This window comes from Cricetulus griseus, chromosome 2, assembly GCF_003668045.3.
Source record: "Cricetulus griseus strain 17A/GY chromosome 2, alternate assembly CriGri-PICRH-1.0, whole genome shotgun sequence".
Classification (NCBI taxonomy): Eukaryota; Metazoa; Chordata; class Mammalia; order Rodentia; family Cricetidae; genus Cricetulus; species Cricetulus griseus.
In genome coordinates, this window is record NC_048595.1 from 249,549,681 (window position 1) to 249,573,566 (window position 23,886).

General features: G+C 43.3%; 1 protein-coding gene across 1 annotated transcript; it reads left to right on the top strand.

Annotated features, from left to right (window-relative positions):
* Window positions 1–5,719: 5,719 nt before the first annotated feature.
* Window positions 5,720–21,966, top strand: Hddc2 (HD domain containing 2). Its single transcript, XM_027398434.2, has 6 exons — window positions 5,720–5,853; window positions 6,904–7,025; window positions 8,576–8,678; window positions 13,464–13,532; window positions 17,939–18,077; window positions 21,627–21,966. Exons 1-6 carry the CDS (start codon window positions 5,785–5,787, stop codon window positions 21,722–21,724), a joined length of 600 nt encoding a protein of 199 aa, XP_027254235.1. The 5' UTR covers window positions 5,720–5,784; the 3' UTR covers window positions 21,725–21,966.
* The last annotated feature ends 1,920 nt before the right edge of the window (window positions 21,967–23,886 follow it).

Genomic DNA, 23,886 nt, shown 5'->3' on the forward strand with positions numbered 1-23,886 from the left:
CGTCAATCAGAATTCCACATAAGGGTCTCTGAAATTCACTGGGAACCCTGACCCATTCCTTTTGAAATGGACAGATAATGTGGTCAATCAATAGTTTGGTTTCAGAGGGATAGAGTTCAAGTTTAACCCATGTGTCTAGAAAAGGATGATGAGTAACGGTAACCCCAGCCAACACAACAACTGTGTCTCATGGAAAATTACAAAGTAGTGGTCTATTCTGAAAGATGTATGAGCGACTAACCATAACCCTAGGCACACAGTCTGAAGCTACCCTAGATATTGGGGTCCATGGTGGAAGAAGTTTCATGGAGGTTGGTTTGTGTTTTTATGTTGTGGATGATTTGTTTTTGACAATCTCCCTATGTCACCTGGGATATCCTTGAGTTTGTGTTCTTCCTGCCTCAGCCTTCCTGAGAGCTAAGATTATAGTTGTCTATCTCTGTCTGGCTCATTTTTACCTGTTCTTAACTTTAAGGGTTAGTAGAAACTAAAATTCAGGCTTAGCTCTCTACTGTAAAATTCAATCTAATAGTCACAAAAACAGAGCTTCATGCCAAAAGAAGGATATCTATAGAGAAGACTTGAGGGTTTAGCAGGGACTGGTAGAAGGGATAATTGATTGATACCATTAAAATTGAAAAGGAACAACAACGACAACAAACCCTGTCCCTTACTTAATTTAAGGAATGGAGACAATGTTGTCACCGTCACCCCTGCTTCCATTCACTAGACTTGGTTCCTTGGCTGCTTCTTTTAGCAAAAAGCCAGCCCTGCCTCTTACTTTTATGAAACAGAGTCTTTGTAGCACAGGCTAGCCTCGAACTCATTCAGCAGAGGATGACTTCAACTCCACTTCCTAAGTGCTGGGATTAGAGGTGTGTGCTACCGTGCCAGTTTCTGTGATAATGGGAATCAAAGCCAGGGCTTCCTATGTGCCACTCAAGCCCTCTACCCACAGACGTACATTTTAACCTAGCCTCTTCTGCCCTTGGGCTTTAGTTAACGGCTGGAAATATAGGGAAGTTGCTTGCACGGGTTTTTATGCTGAACTGCAGTGCTCTGCCACAGGCATGAAAGTGGCAAAATAGAACAAAGCCTAATCTCTCTCATCTATCTCCCTTGAACAACTATTGCTTCTGTAATATTCCTTCCTTCCCAGGCTCCATTATCCTACATCTATAGTCTTTATCCGGGTTGCTCTCCTCTAACCTAGTTGCATAAATGATCAAAGTCAGCTTGTAATTCCCTTTATCTTCCCTGAGTCTGTCAGGGGAAAGAGTCTTTCCACGCTACTTCAAAAAGGAATTGTCACATAAAACTTGTGTATTCCTTTGTTCTTTTTAAATATACACATGAAGTCAGTTCTGATGATTGTGCCTCATCAATAATATAAAAGATGAAATTCAAAAACTTGCTTCTTGGATATACAGAATGTAGTTTCTTTGTCTCAGCACTCTGTATATTTTATGCTCAGTAATTCTTGTTGTAGAAGGAGTTTTTGTGCACTGGAGCCCACTTTGTAACAAGTAAAAGTAGTTGCAGCAATGGTACTTATTTCACCTCATACAAATAAGAAAGGTCACACAGCACTCTAAGGAACAGGTTTAAAGAACCAAGTGCTTCACCCAAGTGTTGGTGAGAGAGGAGGGGAGCACAGAGTTCTTGAGTGAGAACAGAATAGTGTCCTCTAGTTGACTCTAATGTGCATATTGCATGGACGAGTGACCCTGGGCAAAGAGAGGGGTGGGAGGAGGAAACAGATGAGCAGGAGAAATAAAGCATTGATGTGTTCAGCTACTGAGTTACAGGAGATGGGGGAGTCACATTCTCCTGCTATAATATATCTTGGCTTAAACTAGGCTGCCTCCTTAGGTAAGAAAATTGGAAGAGAACAGCTACACTGTCCCATGCCACATCTGTCACCGATAGCCATCACTTCCAGTGCCTTCCTCCTGCATTACGGGTGGTGAATTCTCCTCCCCAGAAGGCCAGCCTTTCATCTTGTGCACTAAACTGTATCCTTTCGTGCCAGGGCAAGATGTGCGGGGCAGAGGTTCCTCCACCTTGTACACTTGCTGAGGCCATTTCAGGTTCAACTAGAATTTGATCTCCTTGATGGAGAATCCTATGGGAAATTGCCCAACTCTATCCTAGGAACCCAAGGTCAGGATGTCCTAGCTAAGTTAGCTTCTGTTAAACTTGCTTCTGCACAGTGCCCCTGAAGCTGCTGACCAAGTCGTCATCGTGTGCTATTCCCTTCTCAGGTAGCTCTAGATGGTGTCACCTTGGCAACTAAAGTAAGATACAGTCCAAGGGGCACCCCCCCCAAAGCCACTTCCTCTAAATAGGCCCCCAGCAATGTCATCATATTATAAAACCATCAAGGGATTAATCCATTCCTTAATTCAGAGATTCCATGTTTTAATCCTCCCAGAAATGCCTTCACAGACACATGTAGAAATGTGCTTTACCGAAACTATTGGGTGTTTCTTAATCTAGTCAAATTAAAGATGGAGGTTAAACTTTTGTTTGTTTGTTTTCCAAGACAGCAATTCTTTCTCTGTGTAGTCCTGGCTGTCCTAGACCTCAATGTGTAGACCAGGCTGGCCTTGAACTCAGAGATCCACCTGCCTCTGGACTCTGAGGCTGGAATTAAAGGTGTGTGCAGATGTGCCTAGAGAGCAGAATTGTGGCTATTAGGCTTCAATGTGAGTCTTTTAAACGACTGGTTTAAGAACATAAAACTGCAGTTGGATAAGAGGCATGGACTCTGTGAAGTCTTGAAGTGTACTGAGAGCATGATAAATATGGTTGATAACAATATGCTATATTTTAAAAGTTGTGACATAGTATACTTTAAGTGTTCTCAAAACAAAAATGATGAATATGTGTGATATAACATGTTAATTGGTTTAACTTAGCCATGCCATTGTGAACATACTGTATTGTGTATCATAATTGTGCATGACTTTATTTATGACCTAAATAAATGAATGAAAAAAAAGTTCTTTTAAGAGTGAAGCTAAGCAATCAGATGTATCCCTGATACCTCCAATAGTGTTTGATATAAATTGGAGAAACAACTGAACAAATTGAGTGTTGTCTTGAATAATTATTGAACTTCTGTCATATGCAAATATCAACTACATAGAAGGATTTCAAGGGAACAAGTCAGTAATTTTCAAAAGGTTCACACTTGGTCAAAGGTTGGTGGTTCTGTGTGGGGAGGTTGTGGAACATGGAGCCTTGCTGGAGCCAGTATGTCACTGGGGAGGGCTTTGAGAGTTTATAGCCTCCCTCTATTGTTGTAGGGTATTCACCAGAGAAGACTGCTCCAACATGGGTTTAAACCAATAGAAAGTCTTTATTAGCTAGTTCGGTGTTTGAGAGCCCAATGTAGCCCTGAACCTTTCTCAGGGTGAGTCTTTAAACACAAATACCATGTTCTGGGTTGACATACTTCATTTAACAAGAACAGTTAGCCAGAAGCAGAAATACAGAAGCTAAAAGGCAAGGTTAGTACATTTTGAGAACTTTCCTAGAACTATGAACTTTGATGGATTAGACCTTTGTTTTAGTTTTTGGCAGGGAGTGCTATTTATGTGCTGAGTTTTACAGTCTGAATGGTACTTCCATCATGGAGTCAGCTGTGCTACAATCTAGGGGCCTAGTAAGGTCTGGGGTCCTGTTTTACCACTTCCTGTCCAGTTTCCTCACTCCCTCCTCCCCCCTTCTCTCTCTCTCTCTCTCTCTCTCTCTCTCTCTCTCTCTCTCTCTCTCTCTCTCTCTCCCTCCCTCCCTCCCTCTCCATCCTAAAGGAGTTGATATGATGTAACCTTTCAGTTTCTTGCTTCTGTCCCCATGCCACTATGGACTTAAGGTGCTGTTGGTCAGAGTGTTTTTGTTTGTTTGTTTGTTTGTTTGTTTTTACAGCAAAAAAGAGTGACTAACATAGTTAGGACCTGAACAGTATTTCTAAGGTGTATTTGGAGCCACGGGATTAGGTCTTACAGTACTCCACTAGTGGTACTGTAAAGCCTTTGCCTTTGGAGAACTTGTAATTGTTAAGAAAATGAATGAGTCCTTGAGAGTATGGAATTCTTTTTTTTTTTAATAAGCCATTTAGTAGATTCTACCTTGAGCAAACTTATTTGCATACAACATGGTAATAATAGCGGTTGTAACTCCATGTGGTTGTCCCATTGCTTTCCAAGCATTGGCCCACTTAAGCTTCAAACCCATCATAAATAGCAGCTATACAAGCAAGGAGACTGAGGGTTAGCAGGCCAGTGCCCTGTGGCACTTCCCTCCAGCCTATGCTTCCTCACTTCTGTAGGGCCAATGACCAACCTACATAGTGACAAAATGCTTACACTCTATTTGCCTCTCAGAAAGTTGCATTAAATTCCTGAGGCAACAGACACTATTTACATCAGTGAACACCACTGATGTTCTTTACAAGAAATCTTCGGGTAATGCTAGAGGTTTAAGACATCTGTCACCCTGTTCCCCAAACCTGTTTCTGGGGCTCCTACTCTAAGAGCCACTTTCACAAGCATGTTTACTGTGATGAGTTCTGATTTGAAACACTCTGACGGTCGCATGGTGGAGGGTGATCTACTGGGAGAAAACAGATAGGGACTATAAATAAAAAGAAGAATAAGACCTTCCTATTCCAAATAGTGATAAATTACTCACCCACCCTCAGAGCTGGAGATTAACTGGGGCTTCGGCCATGCAAGTGCTCCATCACTTTACCATAGCCCACTTCCAACATTGTCAATGGAGCTGACTATAATCCTGGGTACTGCTCACGGATGCTGGCTCAGGGTTCCATAGACTCTACGGAGCAACTTTCTATACCAACATTTTGCTAGGATGACTGACTATATGCACAATGGTGGATGCAAAATTTTCTAGAATAGTTCCTGCCTGGTACAGTAGTCTGGCCCAAATGGAAGACATGGCAGGTATGTTATGTAATAAGAAACAAGGACAGAGATGCCTGACCTATCAGAACCATCACAAGTATATTAATAAGCCGACCTGCTACATATAAAATTGAATTTCTTTTTATTCACAGATACTCCCTCACTTCCATTTCTCCTTGAATCTTGTCCATATCCATTAACTGCCTTTAAAAGCTTGACTGTTCAGTTGTCAATGGAAACAAGTCATGGTCCAAGCAGATGCCGATAATTATTTGTGTGTGTGTGGCGGGGGGGGGGGGGGGGGGAAGTGTGCTTCAGTACTTGGGGTATTAAAGAGGTTGTGATTTCACCACGAGCTTGCTCTTCCTAGCCCATTTTCTGCCTCCTCCAAAGTCGCCCGGTACATCTGACACTCATTTCCTCCCTCCATAGCTGTGCCCAGTGCCTCTGTTAAACTGGTTATGGATATTCAGCCTGTACGTGGAGCTCCTTAGAGCTCCCGCCAAGCAGACACTGAACTTCTAAGACGCAAGTAATTATCCAGCCTCTTCCTCCTGGGGCCCTTCTGCCCTTAGCATCGAACTACCACCAAGGTGAAAGCAGACAGTGGTTACTTGAGCACAGACTATGCAAAGTCCAAGCCCTGGCCTTCCACACGGAGAAGGTGTCCCACCCAGGGAGGAAGGGGGGAGGGAGGGAAGAAGCCTAAGGCGGGGGGAGGAGCCTAAATGGGGGAGGAGCCTATGGGCGGGGAGGAGCAGGGAGGGTGGGGAGGAGCCGAAGGTGGGCGGGGCGGAGGGTGGGGCCTAAGGGCGGAGAGTTGCTGCCGGCTGCTCTTCAGGTGCTCTCCATCATGGCTTCGGCCTCTTTGGGCCACGGAGCCGGGTTGCTACGTTTTCTGCGGCTGGTCGGGCAGCTCAAGGTGAGCGAGCGGGTGCGGCCTGGCCGGGAGGCGGAGGTTGGGGCTCAGGCTCCGGCCCCACGCCGCCTCCCTTCGCGCAGCCGGAGGTGCGCAGCCTGGATGTGCCGGGAAGGCGCTGGCGGGGACCAAGCCGACGGCTGGGGCTCCACCCGGGACCCGTGCACGTCCCGGGCCCCGCGCCGCCAGCTCTGGCCCTGGCCCCCACTACCCAGGCCGTGAGCCATGCAGCCGAGCTTCAGCGGAAGGCAGGGAGTCCTGCACATGAGCAGTGGAGACCTTCCCCTGTTGCTGGGACTTCCGGCATGACCATTTCTGTAATACAGTTTCAGCGTGCACCAGCCCTCGCCTGGCAGAGGTTGTGCAGAGTCTCCTACAGCCCCAGATCACCGGTTCCCCGAAACTGTGACTACTGTTCGTGAAATTCTTTAGAAGCATTGAACTCCCAGGGAAAGTGCAGACTCACATGATCACATCATGTCCTGAATAAAATTCTTGACCGAAACAGAAATTCCTCCAGTCCTTCTAGGTCAGAATGGGGTAGCCTGTCACATGTTTATGTACAAAACATTCTATTGTTTTCTTTTTGTGTGAAATGGGTTTCTAGATAGCAAAACCCACTGTTCTTGTAGTTCAGAAAAACGCAGGGCTTTGCTTTGTATTTTTCCTAACTACAAAGTACTGGTTTTGAGAAGAGGTTGGTAGCACAGGCTGGCAGCCTGGAACTCGGGTCTCCTTCACCTATTGAATGTTGGGGTTACAGCTATGCACCACCAGGCTTATCACCAGTTTTGCTTTTATTTCTAAAAACTTTGTATTTGGCCCGTAGTGATGACATTTGGACTTTACTTGTGAATTGCATTTTTCCCACTAGTTTGATCTCAGAGGTGGATCATTATTAGTTTTAATAAATAAAGCATTTTTAAAAATAAGTTTGAAACCAGGCCTCAGTGAATCTGTGGCCATCCCCTGGCATTGTCTTTAAGAGCCCCTGTTGGTTGTGTGGTTGTTTCCAGGGGTGATTTCTGTTTAATTCCTTATCTTCTTCATTAGAGAGTCCCACGGACGGGCTGGGTATACAGAAATGTGGAAAAGCCAGAGAGTGTGTCAGATCACATGTATCGGATGGCAGTTATGGCTATGGTGACCAGAGATGACCACCTTAACAAGGATCGGTAAGTTGTTGCAACAGTGATGCTTTCGAAGGTCTCTGGACTCTGTGAGGATTCCTTCAGTTGTAAACAACAGTCGACAGAGTGTATGTGTGTTGGTCTCCGTGGAAACAAATGAGAAATTAGGGCCTTGAAGGTATGTTTAAAATGCTATGGTTGCAGTAGTGTTTATTTTGCTTTTATGAATAGTGGTAGCCATTAGCGAGGCCATGCTGTTGAGGTTGTGTGGTAAAAAGTATATAGATGCTATAGAGAGGCACCCCCTTTAGTTAATCAGCAAGCCTTTAAAGTACTTGAGAACCCACAGGGCAAAGGCTTACATAGAAGACAGCAAATTATTGCTCAGGCCTGACGTGGCTTCAATAAAATTCACAAAATAATTAGGGTAGGGAATTAGACAGTTTTTCTAGTAGTTGGGGAGATGGCCTGCTCTCATTTGGTCTCCATGGATGAGATGGTGGCTGAGGTGAGTTCTGAAGGGTTGGCACAGGTCAGAAGTAGTAAAGGGCACTCCATGCAGAGAAGCCAGAATCAAAGCCCTGGGATGGGGTGGGGTGGGTGGGAGGGTACAATGTACTTTGGAAAAACAGAAGTCAGGTTGACTACAGCAAAGTGTTCCTGGGGAGCGGAGGGAGTCCTATTGCTCTGAAGATGGTGTGGAACATGGGGGATTTGGGGCAGAAAAAAAAAGCACAAAACAAAAGTGAAGTCAGTTTGATATGAACTCAGTCTGATATTTGAACTGGACTAGAAAGAAACTGGAGACAGGGAAACCTAGGAGGCTTTGAAGCCTCTTGTTGATTAGTGGGACTGAAAAACAGCCCATCCTTCTGGGGCATCTACCTCATTACTTGTATCTGTCATTCTGAGAAATATTATCGAAGACTAATAACCAAAGCCACATGTTAAATGACCAATGTGGAGCAAGAACATGATTTATCAAATGTAATTTTCATATCTCCACACCCTATTAAAGATGGTGGGCATCAAACTCAGGGCCTTGTGAATGGTAGACCAATACTCCATAAGCTAGAAGTCCCTGTTACCCATTTTACATTATAAAACGAAGGGTGGGAAAGGGAAGCATTTAAATTAAGTAAGTTAATTTGGTAAACTTCTGTAGCTAGTAAGGTCGGCAGCCAAATTCAAAGCCTTTTCTGTTCAGATGCATCCAATACCCTATGTATAGATCATTTTGGCACTAGGACATTGGAGGAAATGATTGATTCTAAATTTTGTATAAGTAAAACATTTCCTGGCTTTGTAATTTGAAGTTAGGAACTTCTTAAAGTGAGAATTATGCAATCAACCATTAAAAGAAAAATTCAGTTTGCGCTATACGCTCAAGTATTGTGTTAAATATTCACAAGCAATTTTGGTTCATAATTAGTGTAGGCTGGTGGAATATAATTACCTTAGAAAATGTTGTATTAAAATATTCTATGAGTGGGGAAGAAAGAAAAAACACATTATTAAATTTGAAAATAGTGTGGAAAAGAAATTTGTAGTGAATGTAATTTTGTGTAATTTTTCACCATTTCTTACCCGGTCAGATGTATACGCCTAGCCCTGGTTCACGACATGGCAGAGTGCATCGTTGGGGACATAGCACCAGCAGATAACATCCCCAAAGAAGAAAAGCACAGGCGAGAAGAGGTTGGTGCCGACCACTGACTCTGCAAAAGACCATCAGGAAACCTGTTGCTAAAGTGAAGAGGGTCGGAGAGGGTGTGCTTAGATTTTTAGGACCAAGATGTTTCGACGGAGCTCATCTGGTGATAGACAACTAGCTGAGTCTGTTTACGGTTTGGTACTTAATAGCTTAGACCTGGTGGGAATCGTGAGGGCAGGTCTTCAAGAGAGTCTCAAGTGTTACCTACACCATCTGTTTTTAGGAGAGAACAGTCTTCTCTGAGCAAGGGTGTCTTGGCCAGGAAATTGGTTTTAGCTTATTTTCAGCATTGTTTTATATAAGAATAGGGCTACATCCCTGTTCCAGCCTTGTTTGACACAGCAACAAATAATCATGTTGGCTTCAATTCTTGTTAGCATGAATAGGTAGATGGCATAGCTTTCATTAGAATAATAGAAATATCTGGGATTTAAGGCAGGTTGTGGAAATTATCACACATCCCCAGCCCACCAACTTAAACTATTTGGGGAGAAATTCTCTAAATCACAAACATATTTATTATTATATTGCTATTTAGTAAATTTTAAATTAGTCCTTTAGAGGCTAGAAATTTAAAAAGTAAAGAAAACATTTGCATTCATAGAAATAAGTAGCACTAATAAGATCCTAAATCAAGGTCAGTGGACAGAAGCTCTAAACACAGCGCAGGGCTAAAAAGAGACAATTTTGAGATCAAGGCAGGTAAACCCAGGAAGGAGGCTCCCCTTCATCCCTACCTCCCCCACCCCTCGCTCTTTCACCTTTTAAAGCTGAAGGGGTGGAACCCAGTGCAACCATTACTGTGAATGACTATTCCTATAGGCCTTTGAGATCGGTGCTAACTTATCTAGTGAGGAAGCCTTTAATGAGATGGTTTAATAGAGAAAGTAGGCTTAAGTAGCTGTTTTCTGAGCTGATGGAGACTGCAGTTGAATAGTCAATGGGGCTAAGATCCCATAAAGTAGAGATAATATAGGTTTCAACCCACCCTAAAATATGGGCACCTTGGGGATAGTATACGGCAGTGTCAACCATCCCTCTTCTTCCCAAAGGACAGGTCCAAAATATAGCCTGCATGTCATGATAGAAGGAACTGTTTCTCAATATAGGTCTAGACTGTTGTGAAAAGAATTCTTAGGTTTCTTGACAGAATGCATACAGAAAGAAAGCGTGCTGCTGAAATTCCATGTTGTAGAAAGGAATTGGTACTAGAACCAGAGGATAAGGGGTAATGAAGTGTCCCCTGGATTAAGAGGACAGAGAAAAACTCCTCAGTCATGAAGCTGGCTGGAGGATGTTGGTGTCATTGCTGTATAAATATGGGCATTAAAGTGAAAAGCCACGCTGAAGATTACCATGGCCTTAGACTGAGGAGCAGGCACAGGGAAATATGATAGAGAAGAGCGTTGCTGTCCCTCTGGAAGTACACAAGGATTTTCACCATGTAAGAGCATGCCAGAAACTTCCAGAAAAGAACCACAGACACTGTAAAGGAACTGCAACCACTGGGGGAGGAGAAAACCGAAGTCTCTGCAGACAGGTTGGGTCCTGATCTGTGTCGCCCAAGGGAGGATGGCAAGGCGCTGCCATCTTTTTCTGTGCCATATTCTGCTTAGGAAAAAAAGCCTTTCTGGCCCCTGTTGTCCTTGCTGCTGCCCACTACTGCTGATTCACAGAGGAATAAATGTCAGAGGCAGAAGGACTAGGGACACATCTTCAGGAACATCTAGTTCTTGGCCGAGAAACCCAGGCTGTGGAGAGAGCTGGTTCGCCCTTAGGTCTTCCTGCTGCTGATCTGGGTTTGGGCACAGGAAGGTTGGGATTCCTTATACAGATGGTGTTTGTGAACGAGATTTGTCTCTCTGAGCCATGCATTAAGATAATTAAATGAAGGCTTCTTGGCCTCAGGAGAAATGTGCATAATGTGAACCAAAAACATGATTTGCCCAGAAATTTCTTGACTGGCTAGCCAGGATTTAAGCTTGAAGGAGGGGCAGGGACTACTTGGTGAACTGAAGGATGACTATTTTAGAGGACATTGGATATTAGGATGAAAGGCAGAATGAGGGCATAGAAGACACAACTTGGCAAGGGGGCCAAAAACAACGCTTGTAGTCTAACTCCCTTCTTCCACCGTGACAACATGGACCTTCATTATAGATAACCCAAGCTCACCAGTGTTGTAACGTGGCCCGTGAGGATTAAGTGGCTGGGCTCAGAGGCTGAATATAGCAGTGACCAGCTGTACTCTTGCAAAGAGAGAAGTTTGTTCAATGGAGTGCAGAGTCGTGATATGCCCAAATCTATGAGGAGCAAAGTGGCTAGGTGAGAAGAGAAGAATGGACCTTTATCATGGGAACATTTGGAAGGTAGAGAAAGTGCAAAATCAAAGTGAACGTTTACAGAGGACTCAGGCTGAGCTATAAGGACTGTGTGTGTACACGTTCAGACCATACATCCCTCTTAGGAAAGTACCATCTTGCAAATGAGAAAACTGCAAGATGAAAGAGCTAAGTGGCCTAATCAAGGATGTTCAGTTAGTTAGTAAAGGCCAAGCCAACTGGATCTAGAATCTGAGTGAGCCACCACACTACCCAGCCGTGTCTTTCAGGGTGCCAGCCTTGCAGGTGCTTACCACGAAACTGGTAAAAAAAAATTGTGGATTTGGTGAGAGCTGAGCTCAGTTCAGTGGTAGCAACTTCTTGGCATAGTTTGCTAGCAAAGGAAGAAGCTAGGGGCATCATCACTCTAATTATGAATGAATGACACAGCGAAAGTACGGAAATAGGGTCTTGGCTCATGACCAGGATCTTCAGTGAAGTTGATATCATTTTTAAAGGTAGACAAATAAGGAATATTAGCTGAGGTCTCAAAAATGTAATTCTCAGCTAGTTGTGTTACTGTGGAGGTCTCATTTAGGCAACCAAATATCACAAGTCTTCAACTCTACAGGAAGAGCTATAGGTAATTAAAAGCTCCTGAGGACAGGGTCAGGGACAAGACCCTGATATATGGCCCAAAACCAACAGTCAGCTCTAAAACATGCAGGCACGCACACGCGAGCACACACAAACACACACATGTGCAACATTGGGTGGACTCAGAAGATTGTGTTTATTCATACACATGTGTGTACACCCATAAAATAATTTGAGAGGGAGTGGGTGAACAAAGGGGGAGTTAGAAGGGGTAAGTGGAGGGAAAGATAGAAGTGTTATGGATTTATGTTGTAGTATTTATGTATGAAATCCTCAAAAAATGGTAAAAAAAAAGTGTATAATTCTCATTGTATAACAAGTTATATTGATATGTATAGTATTAGGTCCAGAAAATATTCTCAATTTGAAGAGGAAAGCAACGTATTTGTTGTATTTTTATTTCCCAAAGAACATGGTAATTTTGAAGACGCTTCTTAATAAGTTAGTATTAATGCGTTCATCCGAATAGAGTAGCTTGCGTGAGGGAGACGAGGGCTGTGTTTTGTTCTGCCAGGTTAGGGCTGGGCCAATCAGCTAAGAAGAGGCAGAAAATGACTCCTGTTCAAAGCAAAGTGTTTAAGTATGTCCTCCAAGAAGGCTGGACTTCCATATACCTATACACAGATGCCTTTTGAGGAAAAAACAAAAAAACAAAAAACCAAGAAATAGTGTATTTCTGGAATAGTATAGTCAAAAGCAATTTCTAAAAATGTGTTTTCTCAAGTATATTGCTGAGATTTACAGTAAAGAAACAAGGATGCAAGTGAAAGATAGATTTTATGCCACTCAGTGGAATGACGCTACAGCTGTGTGAGTGAGCAGGCCACCCAGGATGGTAGTGCCACTTGTAAGAGCATACATAGTACTGGTACTGGTAAATACTGCTTGCTGTAGACGCAGATGTATTCTATAAGCCATTTTTCCTTCCAATGTCTTATAAGCAGACACACAAATACCCATTTTCATTTTCATTGCTTTTCTCTAACTCATTGTCTTATTTTATATAAGACCCTGCTATTACTGAAGTTGATCCTTTGGTTAACACCAGAGTAGAGGTAGTGGTAAACAGGATGAGATAGTGAAGGGATATAAGGCTGTTGGGAAGCCAGGTGCCCTTAAAAACATGCTATTTAGAAGAATACTAGAATGATCGAAGCCACGGAAGAGACTGGGCTAAGGCCACCGCACGAGACTTAGAAGTGTTTATAGAGTAAAGAACACCTTTTAGTCTACCTTTTCATTCTCAGTCTCCTCTCTTCTATGGATTTTGGATCACTCTCAAGCTTCTTGTGGTGACAAAGGTGTCTTTAGACTCTGCTGGACACAACATGGAAAGGCCCCAGAGTGATCACACATGATTTGCAAGGATATCTCCTCAAGTGGTTGCTGGGGATACAGTCACTCTGACCCCATTGGTTGTTGTCCTGCTGCTTGATACTATGTGTGATAATCAGAGGATAGGACGGTGCTTTCAGATGTTCAGCCTCTTGAAGTCATAAGGAGGACAGTGTTCAGCAGTGCATCCTGGGAATTTGTGAACCTCAAAAACTATAACTTCTGTTGTGTGGATGACAATGATTAACTTTCCATGTGATGATTTTAAGTTTTTACAATAATGAAAATAATAGGAAATGAATATAATACTTAAAAAAAAAACCTGTAAAGGCCAGCTTAGAATAAGTAGAATACTGGGAATTACTCTAAAGGATCTGAGCCTTTTTTGGCTTTTATAGACTAGATATTGACTTAGATGAAGGTGAATGTAATGGAATTGATGGTTTCGAATTTCAGGAGGCTATGAAGCAGATAACCCAGCTGCTGCCAGAGGACCTTGGGAAGGAGCTATATGAACTCTGGGAAGTGAGTATACATACTGGGTTGGTATATACTGACTTACATGGCTTATCCATGCTTTAGTTTCATAGGTTATATTAATAGTCTCTGCCTAATTTACTGTTGTTTTGTATCCCAGCTGCTACAGAAATGCCTCTGTGCTGATAGAAACTTTTCTTTGTCATTGTCTCTACTTCTCTTAGCACCACAGTGCCTGTACACCTCTTGGTACACAGTGCTTGTATTTCCAGCTGCTTTGTCCATAGCTATGTACCCAGCCATAATTCTTTATGTGTTTGCATTCATGTTCACGTGTTGTTCACTTGTGTTTATGTGTGAGTGTGGAGGCCAGAGGTCCACCTCACTTGTCATTCCTTGGGTGTCCTCCACCTTTGTTTTGAGACAGGGTCTCTCCCTAGCCACTGAACTCTAGTGGTTCCCATATCTCTCTGCTGCCTTTACCCTGGGATTACACACATGTACTCCCTAGCTAGCTTTTTCACCTGGGTTCTGGAGTTGAACTTAGGTCCTCTTGCTTGCAAGATAAGTGTTTTACTGACTGAGCCATCTACCCAGCCCCCATTTCTAATTCTTAAAACATGTGAATGACACTCTTAAAACAAGGCAAATGACACCTGAAGGATGACAGTTGATATTGGTTTAGGAAATTGGTACCTAGAGAACTTAGGGTAATACTAGCTGCATAGAAAATACCAGCTGGTGGATATTTGAAGTGTGGTCACCACAGCTGTTCAGTGTCAAAAACACCTGCCAGGCTAGAGGTTTAAGGGGGTTAGACATTCCTGGATTGTAATTTGTCTTTCACCATAAAAGTGAAATTATGTTTTGTTTGTGTCCAAAAGCACCACGGAGAGCTGTTATTGTGGTTACACTGTGTTGTGAGAGCATCAGAGATGAGCATCCACCACCACCTGCATTATGTTTTAGAGACTAGCCTTGGATTCCGTGGAGCCAGCGCTCCATGCTAAATGCCTAATTGCCCATCTAGGATTCTTTTCTGCCTGAAATTTTTCTCCCAGTACGTCAGATGTCAGTCAATTGGAGATGCAGTTGGGTTACCAAGCCATCTATCTCAGAGTAGAGTAGAGCAATGTGAGGCTCCACCAGGAGGCTATGAAAGGCAGACTTCACTGAGAGCACATCCTCCCTCAGGGCCAACGTTCCGGACTTTGCTCCCCTCCTCCTCTGCTCTCAGGACCTAGGGCTGCCTTCTAGTCCTGCTGCTTGGGAAACCCTAGCCTGAGTCATTTGGTGATTGGCCTTTTCCAGTCACACCTGCAGGTGGCAGAGTGCGGTGTGGGGTCCCTTCCCACCGTAGTGCCACATCCCTGGACTCAGGCACTTCCCTGTCGTCTCTGAGTGTCCTTTGCTCCCTTCAAGCACCTGTCTTGCTGCCTCTCTCCTCACCTTATAGCAGATCATCTTTTCTGTCTTTGTGTGTTTGTTTTTAACTAGGAAGCAGAGGCTATATAGGTGGGGACTTTTTTTTAGCTTTGTATGAGCTTGTACATGTTTGTGTGACATTTTTTGAAGAAGATCCCCTTGTTTGCCACGTTTCTCTACTTCCCTTCATTAATAAGCCTTTTATGTTTCCCCTTCTATCCTGTCACTCTCAGGACTGATGTTAGAAACCACTCTCCCAGCTATGAGTATCCCAGCTATCAGTCTGGGGACCAAGAGCTCACTGTTGTTCAGGTCAGCTGTTTCTGTGGGTTTCACCAGCCTGGTCTGGACCCCTTTGCCCATCACTCGTTCTCTGCAACTAGATTCCAGTTCTGATCCAGACCCCAGGAATGTGGGTTTCAGTGAGGAGACCTCAGAAATCCTTAGGACCTCCTGTAGTAATTCAGTACTTATCCCTAGCATAGGTGTGGACTTTGGGAGCCCAATCCACAAAAAGGAATACTCCCTGAGCCAAGACATATGGGGGTGGGCCTAGGCCCTATCCCAAAGGATACGATAGACTCTGATGACCCTTACCCTCCCTGGGGAGCAGAAAGGATATGTGATAGGTAGGGTTTTAGTTGGGGGGGCTGGTTGGGGAGGAGGGGAGGGAGTGGGAACTGGGATTGACTTGTAAAACAATCTTGTTTCTAATTAAAAAAAAAAAAATTTAAAAAAAGAAGAAGAAACCACTCTCAGCAATTCTTTGAATGGCAGGACATTTCTCACCTTGTAGTGTTCTTTGTTCAATCCTGACTTTTAAAAAAGAATAATAAATTTATTTTTTGTTCATGTGCATGTGTGTACACGCATGCATGACATAGCACATGTGTGAAGGTCAGAGAACAACTTATGGTTATTGGTTCATTCTTTCTAACCATTTGTGTTCCCGTGATCAAATTCATGTCATCAGGCTTGGTGGCAAGCACCATTACTGAGGCATCTCAAGGACCCCAGGCTTTTTTGCTGAAGGATAAAATTGGAGAATACCTTTACAATGAATTGTTTAAGGGGAAAAGACAACAAATTGCACACCTTTTAATGTATTCTGTAAATTCATTAGAATTCTCTGTGTGATCAGTTGCATTAGTTTGCTTTCTGTTTCTGTGATAAACACCACGAGCAAAAGCAACTCGGGGAAAACAGGGTTTATTTGGCCCACAGGTTTCAGCAATAGTTCAGCACTGAGAGAAGTCAGGGTAATAACCGAAGTGAGGGCAGAGGCAGGAACCCAGAGGAGCACTCTTACTGGCTTGCTTGGTCTGCTTTCTTCTGCATCCCAGGACCATCTGCCCAGGGATGGCACTACCCTCAGTGGGACTGAGCCCTCTCAGCCAATCATTAATAAAGAAAATGTCCCCACAGACATGCCCACAGGCCATTCTGATGGACTTAATTCAATCCAGAGTCCCTCTTCTCAGATGGCCCTAGTTTTGTATCATGTTTGACAAGGACTGGCCAGCACAACAATATACTGTATTTCCCAACACTCATAAAAACTTTTTTTTTACTATGAGCAGAAAAGAAATTCTAGATTGGTTTGCTTGACATATTCAGTTTCCTTTGGCTAAATCGTGAACTTGAATTTATTTAATATAACTACATATAACTATGAGTATGAATGAGCACAAATAAAATGTAGGTTTTTTTTTTAAGTGCCTTTGAGATAAAGCAAAATATACGGGGCTTCATGTTTAAATGATTCCCCTGTGTAAAATTCAGTTCTTACCAAATTCAAATGGCTGCCTTTATAAGAATAAGGCTTCAAATACAACCCAAGAAACCTTTCAGTGATTTGTATCATATCTCACTGCTAAGAAAGCATGACAGGATTATTATCTGAACATGTCTGGGTGGAATTACAAATGAGGATTCTTGGGAAGCCTTTTGGGAATACTTTGCTCTTAATAGAAAAATGGTCCTGTGCATCATTAGTTGGAACTTGTGGCAGGTGATGTGTTCTGCTCTGAGAAGAAAGCCCCCTGGAACTCCCCATTTCACTCAGGAGGGTGGGGGCAGTGGGAACAGAAAAGGTTAAAAAAAAAATGCTTCTCCCCTCCCACCGCATTAACCATCTCCTGCCACAAACACAGACAAGCAGTATGTAAAATTCATAGATTCTTGCTAATGTCCCCAGAGGGACTTAGGGACGTAACTAATTACTGTAGAACAAAGATTCCCAGGTAAACCTGTAATGAAAAGTTACTAGTGAAGGTATTAATTAGCCTAGAGGAAAAAGCAGTCTGAGTTGAAATGAAGAGAGAATGTAAATTTTGAGAAGTACAAGTTAAAAAAAAAAATCCTGAAATTAACTAGATCTAGTTTATTCAACTCAAGTGGACCAAATGGTCTGGTCTTAGGGCTTGCTTTGCAAGCATGAGGACTTGAGTTTGGCCCCCAGAAGATATGTTAGAGAAAAGGAGGGGAGGCAGGGATGGGGGAGGCAGACAGGCAGACTGAAAGCAAGTATAGAAGGGTATGCTTGCAGTCTCAAGTCCATGGAGGCAGAGACAGACAGATCCCTGGGTCTCAATGACCTTCTAGCCTACACAGAAAACCACAGGCTAATGAGAGCTCCTGTCTTGTCTGAAACAAATGGACAGCAATTACAAACATGTTCATCTGCACACACATGGACATACACATACATACATTTTTTTTTAAAGAATGTTCATCTTGAAACCAAGACAGGAAGAGAAGAATTTGGAAGTGTCTCAAATGTGTTCATCTTAGAGACTTCCAGTACATTGAGTAGTATCTGTGGAGTGTTTATCTTGCATGGGGTCCTAGTGCTAAACAGTACCCTGAAGTCAAATGTCTCATCTGTGTACAGTGGAGAAATGTAGTTGGTACTGAATATTTATTCCCTGTGCTATGACTCTGACTCCAGGTACCCAAATAGGAAACCCCCTAGAAGCCCCAATGAGGCAGCTTAATCATACCTTTTACATGTATGTCACTTTCCTTAGGAGTATGAGACCCAGTCTAGTGCAGAAGCCAGATTCGTGAAGCAGCTGGACCAGTGTGAAATGATTCTTCAGGCCTCGGAATATGAAGACATGGAGAATAAACCCGGGAGACTTCAAGACTTCTATGATTCCACAGCAGGTACTCATGCTCATAAGCATTTTTGCTTGCTTGCTTTAGGTAGACTTAATCTTAGTGTGAGGACTGATGGCCGTGTTGATTCCCTCTTCTGACCTTTCATGTAGAACATCTGGAAAGAAAATGGTAATGGCGGGATAGCTGGTTGTGATGCCATTGGCACTTAGGGACACTGCACTTTGACGTCCGTGCACCATGTTCACATTCTGCTTCTGCCACCTGCCAGCTGGTGGTCTTTTGATGTCTCAGAGCCTATGCCTCATCTCAAAAATGGGAACCGAAATTCCTTTCTTAAGTCCAAAATTGCTTTTCAGAGGGGGATAAAGCATGTGAAAGGGCTCTGATCTGTTAAAGTTATAGAGTTGAACAGTTGGGGTAGAAATAGTGAGTGACTTAAAATAGGGCTTTCACATCCTCCCACCAGGTGGATGTCACCATCATTATAGCACCTCATAGCACGACCCTGGACTCATGAAGCATGGGTTTGAGTCCTGCTTATGCCACATATAACTGTAAATCTCTAATAAACCGCTTCGGCTGTCTGTGTCTTTGTTTCCTTTTCTTTGATGGAGGTACTAAAGCCTGGTGTTGTACATGCTTGTAATCCTAGCACTCAGGAGGTAGCTGCAGAAGGGTTGAGTTTGAGGATAGGCTCAGCTAAATAGTAAGACTCTACTTTCAAAAACAAGAACCAGGGATATAGTTCAGTAGTAGAGCACTTGCCTGGCAGGTGTAAGGCCCCAGATCCCATCATCCAATATAGAAGGGGACATTAATAGGCCCTATATTACAGGACTGTGTAAGGATACAGGAAGAATCCATGTGATCTGCTTAGGGTGCACCTGCACTGTCAGTTGTCTTTATTTTGATGGTTTACAAAGCAAGCAGCCACGCCTACTTTGTCAGAGCAAGGAGCCACACCCACTGTTAGAGATTGATGTTCTATGGCTTCCTCAAATATTCCTTCCCTCCCATTTCCTGGGAGCCCTGTAAGATCATTCAAGTCTCTATTTCCCCCAGAGGGCTGCAAGGACTGGCCTTTCTCTGACCTGCCAGGACCCTTGTGTGGGCCTTACCAAACCCATGAACACTCCTGGCTCACAGTATTAATATAGCAAAATACTGCTTGCATGGGACTGAAGCTGTTGCAAGCTGCTTTTTTCTGCTTTTCCAGCTGCATTTTCTCTGCTCTAGACAGGGCTCTCAGTTTACACTGGACTGTTACTGCGACCTCCCTTGTACATACAGGCATCAGCTCATCTTGTGGAGGGTGGGCAGGGAGAAGGGGAGTGGGGATCAAACTTGGGGCCTTGTGCATGAGCTACGCCCTTAGGCTGATATCTTTATTTTAAGAACACACGGCTTTCCTCTTTCTAAAATCCTGCCACTTTTGACTGACCTAAAAAGTCCCAGGACCCACTGTTAACCTGTGTTTCTGGTGTCCTTTCCTAATCTCTGTGAGAATTTATTGTTCCTTTTTTGCTTAGTCTCCATTGGTCTCGGTTTGCTACAACCGGTAGTCTCCCTCTGGCTCTCTCCTTTTGTTAGCTTCAGTTATCATAACAAAACACCTGAGATGACCAACTTACAATGAGGAAGGTTTCTTTTGGCTCATAGTTTTAGTTTGTGGCTGCTGGGCCCCATTGCTCTGCATGGTAGGTATATGCTGGAGTACAGCTGTTCGCCTTCTCCTCCATGGACACACACTTGTAACTCCCCCTCTTGGAGTCTCTACCCCTTCCTTACATATTGTCTGAGTCTCTTTTCACAGTATTATAGCAGTAGGACCAAGTGCTTCTAACAGAAGCCACAGAGCCTGGGATGTTTCCTAGCTGGCATTTTTACTTTCATGGATTGCTGGCCCATGTTTTCAGTGACAGTTGGGTTTCAAGTAGCATATGCCACCCATAATTTAAAATATAGGCCATGTTTGTGCCATCTATGCACTTCACAGTTATCTTCCTTTGTAATATATTTGCAGTAGAAAAATAGAAACTGAAATATGAGCAGAATAAAAAAAATAGTGAGTAAAGAGTTGTCTAGTTCAAAGCCTTTGTTTTGCTGAGAAAGCAGCTGAAGCCCAGAAAGACTATGACTTGCAACAGCCGAGCTGAAGTTAAGATTCACCGCAATTGCACTTCAGCTCATTGCTTCCATTAAAAAGTTAGTAAGTCAATATCATGACCCATTGGAGAAATGGCTTCTCCTTATCTCAGCGACAGATGTGTAGGGAAAGGACTCATTCCTAAGTACAGGTATGTGAGAACCAAGATGAAGACAGGGCTAGCAAGCCAAGTATGTGGGAAGGGCTGGAGGAAAGAAAGGGAAGGGGAAATGATATAATTACATTTTCACTTTAAAAAAATTAAAAATGATTAACAAAGAAAAGGTTTCGTCAAAGAAGCACGAGGAAACATGTAAACTGTGTCTATTATCATTTAAATTTTTTATTACATTTATTTATTTCATAGCAGATGGGGACATGCCATAGCACATATGTGGAAGTTAAAGGACAGCTTTTGGGAGTTGGCTCTCCCCTTCCACCATGTGGGTTCAAAAGTGAATCTCAGGTTGACAGACTTGGCAACAAGTCCCGTGACCTGCTGAGTCATTACACCAGCTGCATTACAGCAGTTTTGAAGGGGTCCTCAGGCTCTAGCTTTGTTTTTGTTTTTTGTTTTGTTTTGTTTTCTCTAATTCACATGGCAGCTCTGTGTTCTTTTTCTGTCCTTGCTTTCTGAACCCTTGTGCTTTGGGGAACAGGAGAGTCGGTGACTGAGGGGTGACAAATGGAGGGTGGGAGATGAGAAATGGCTTTGGAACCAAAGCAGTGCAGGGTAGTGACTTGTTAGCTGGCCATCTATACTAAGTATCTGTCATGATTTATAATGGATGAGGGTGTGGTTACTGCCCAGAGCAAAATCCTGGGGAGGGTTGAGGAGCAGGGACAACGGTGGACATCAGCTACTTGAGATGTTAACCAGAGGGACATTTATAGTCTTTATACCTAGTCTTCCTGCAGACCCTTCCTTCCTTCCTTCCTTCCTTCCTTCCTTCCTTCCTTCCTTCCTTCCTTCCTTCCTTCCTTCCTTCCTTCCTTCCTTTCTTCCCTGGAACTCTGCTCTGTAGAACATACTGGATTCAGAGATCCTCTGCCTCCTGAGTGCTGGAATTAAAAGTGTGTATTAGCACCACCCAGCAGGCCATTTTCTATGTAGGTACTGGATCCCCTTACTTCATTTAAGTTTTGGAAGAAAAAGATGGGACTGCCCTGTGAGCTCCCACTCCCAAGCTTCCCCTATGGTCCCTGGGAGATGCAGTCAGGGGCTTCACGATGTTGTTTCCTCTAGTCCTGCCTTATTGATGATTCTCTACCTGATTCTCATCTTGTACCCTGGCGAAAGTAAGTCCTTCACCCTTTCCTGGGTGCCAGGATCTCTGGCTTTGAGGTATGGCCAAGCGCACAGAAGAAAGCCCCTGATAGCCATGAGGGCATATTGAAGAAATGGATGTCTTCTCTTGTCAATCTAGAAATGTCTTTTTCCCCTCCAGGAAAATTCAGTCACCCTGAGATACTCCAGCTTGTTTGTGAACTGGAGGCAGAGAGAAATGCCAGCATAGCCACAGCTTCCGCAGAGCCGGGCTCCTGAGCACAGCATGCGCCTTTCGGTCCTGCTGTACTGTTTTCTTCTCTGCTTCATTGGAATGTGTTTTCTACTGTTGGTCTGAGGATTTCCCAAGATGAGAGTTTTATTTTCCACTGTCTGGACTTGAACAAGAAATGTGATATAATCCAGGCCCCAAAAGAAGCCACCAAACTGGAAGTGGTCAGGAAGAAGCCATGGAGGAGAATGCTTATTTTGTGAATTAAGTAAATATTTAACACTGCAAACTTTGGCTTCTGTTTTGTCTGTCCTAAGTTACCTTATTTGGGCTAATTAGCCTATATTCTTGAAGAGAAGATTCATTGGAAGGTAGAACATTTAAGTGTAATGACTTAGGAACAGATACTTCATCTTTGGGTGCAGCAGTGAATTCTACTGTGCATGTTAGCCTCACCCAGGGGTGAGGGGAGATGTTCTTCCCCTACGGTCATATTCTGTTGCTGTTTGAGAGAAGCTTTCACTCTGGCTGGTCTAGGCCCTCTTAGGTCCCCCTTTTTCCAAATACTAGACCGTTAACAGGCATGTGGCTCCACACCCAGCTTGAGCCAGGTGTTTAATTTTACTGTGTGGTGCTTCCGGGCCCTGACTGTAGATTTCCAAGGCTGCTAACAGGTCTGTTGTCCTTCCCAGTGTGTTATCATCTGAGGATGTAAATTAGGGCATAATATTTCCAGTGCCACGTGTCCTCCCCTTTCCTTTTTTCTTTATGATTTATTATCTTGGTTATAACAATTATGAATGGGTGATAAAGGGTGCTGCTGGAGTCATTGCACCAAAAGTAGGTATCTGTCAACATTATGTTTCCTTTTTATTTCTCTTTGATGGGAATAATAATCCCTTCCACATGTCTTTAGTTGTATACTCCATCAAAAAGTGAGGAAAAAATGGACGTCCATGCAAGCCTACCTGGTAATCCAGCATGAGCAAAGAGGCCTGACCCTTTAATAGAAACATCACCTTCTAATGGAAGGAGGCTTTTGAGGTGGTATGGAACATTCTATGCAGCGTTTCTCTGGAAATTCTTTGTAGTATCCATGGATACCCAGTCTGCAGGAAGCAAGATACATGATTTCTGAAAAAGCAACACATGTGTATATATATTTACCAAGTTGAAGGTAAAGACTATGAAAACACTGTCTCTGAAGGTCTGATTGGTAGGCAAATCAATTAGTATTTTGGAGCCTTTTCTGTTTATAGGTTTGGAAATTTACGCAAAATAACCCCAGGTACAGTTCAAGAATGCCTTTTCATGGAGCAGGGCTTTGATTTTCAGTGTTCTGCCTGCTGCAGTTTCTCGTGAAGTGGGGGCAGTTTGGAAGTTTTGGAAGCCTTTGCTGGCTCACCCCATACAGTTTACATCATTATCTCAGTTTAGCATTTTCCTACCAAGTGGTCAGTGAGTTCACAATGAGACTTTGCCTAACCTTTATTTCTGAAAAATAAGTGTAATGGGACTATGATTAAAATCTTAATAAACACACACACACACTGAAGCTCAAGAAGGAAAGATGTTGAATCCATCAGTAGTGTCTACAAATATTGGAACATTTTTGCTTTTCCTTGGGAAGCTCTTTCTGCTTGCCCAGATTGGTCTTCTGAATAAAAAGTCCTGCAATTATGATGCAAAGTAAATAATTATTCTTAGGTTGAATTAAAAAAAAAATTTTGGTCACTTGTTTTCCTTGTGCCTTGGCATGTTTTCCAACTGTGACATAATTCTCTGTGCGCTTGTGTTGGGAAATGTCAGTCTGTCTCAAAAGCCTGAGGATGATATGTGCTGTGGGTGAGTGACTGCTCAAGTGGATTGTAAAGAGACGGCTGTTGGATTCAGTATTTTTATGTATATAATCTCACAGTTTAAAAGTGGGGAGCTCTGGTCTTTAAGGGAGACTTGCTGCTGCAGGTGGGTATGACGCATGTGTCCAGGTTCAAGTGCTAGGAGCCTGGGTTGGATAAAGTATGGTTGTCTGGGATCAAATGATAGGAGCCTGGGTAAGATATGGTATGTGTATATCCTGGTTCATGTGCTGGGAGCCTGGGTTGGATATGGGGTGTGTGTGTGTGTGTGTGTGTGTGTGTGTGTGTGTGTGTGTGTGTGTTGAGGTTCAGGATCTAGAAACCTGGATTGGATGTGGTTTGTGTGCCCA

Excerpts from the sequence above, each read along its gene's own strand:
- Hddc2 (XM_027398434.2), top strand. The coding sequence starts at position 5,785 with ATGGCTTCGGCCTCTTTGGGCCACGGAGCCGGGTTGCTACGTTTTCTG. Across the intron at positions 13,533-17,938 it reads AGCTATATGAACTCTGGGAA|GAGTATGAGACCCAGTCTAG; the intron begins GTGAGTATACAT and ends CACTTTCCTTAG. Across the intron at positions 18,078-21,626 it reads CTTCTATGATTCCACAGCAG|GAAAATTCAGTCACCCTGAG; the intron begins GTACTCATGCTC and ends TTTCCCCTCCAG.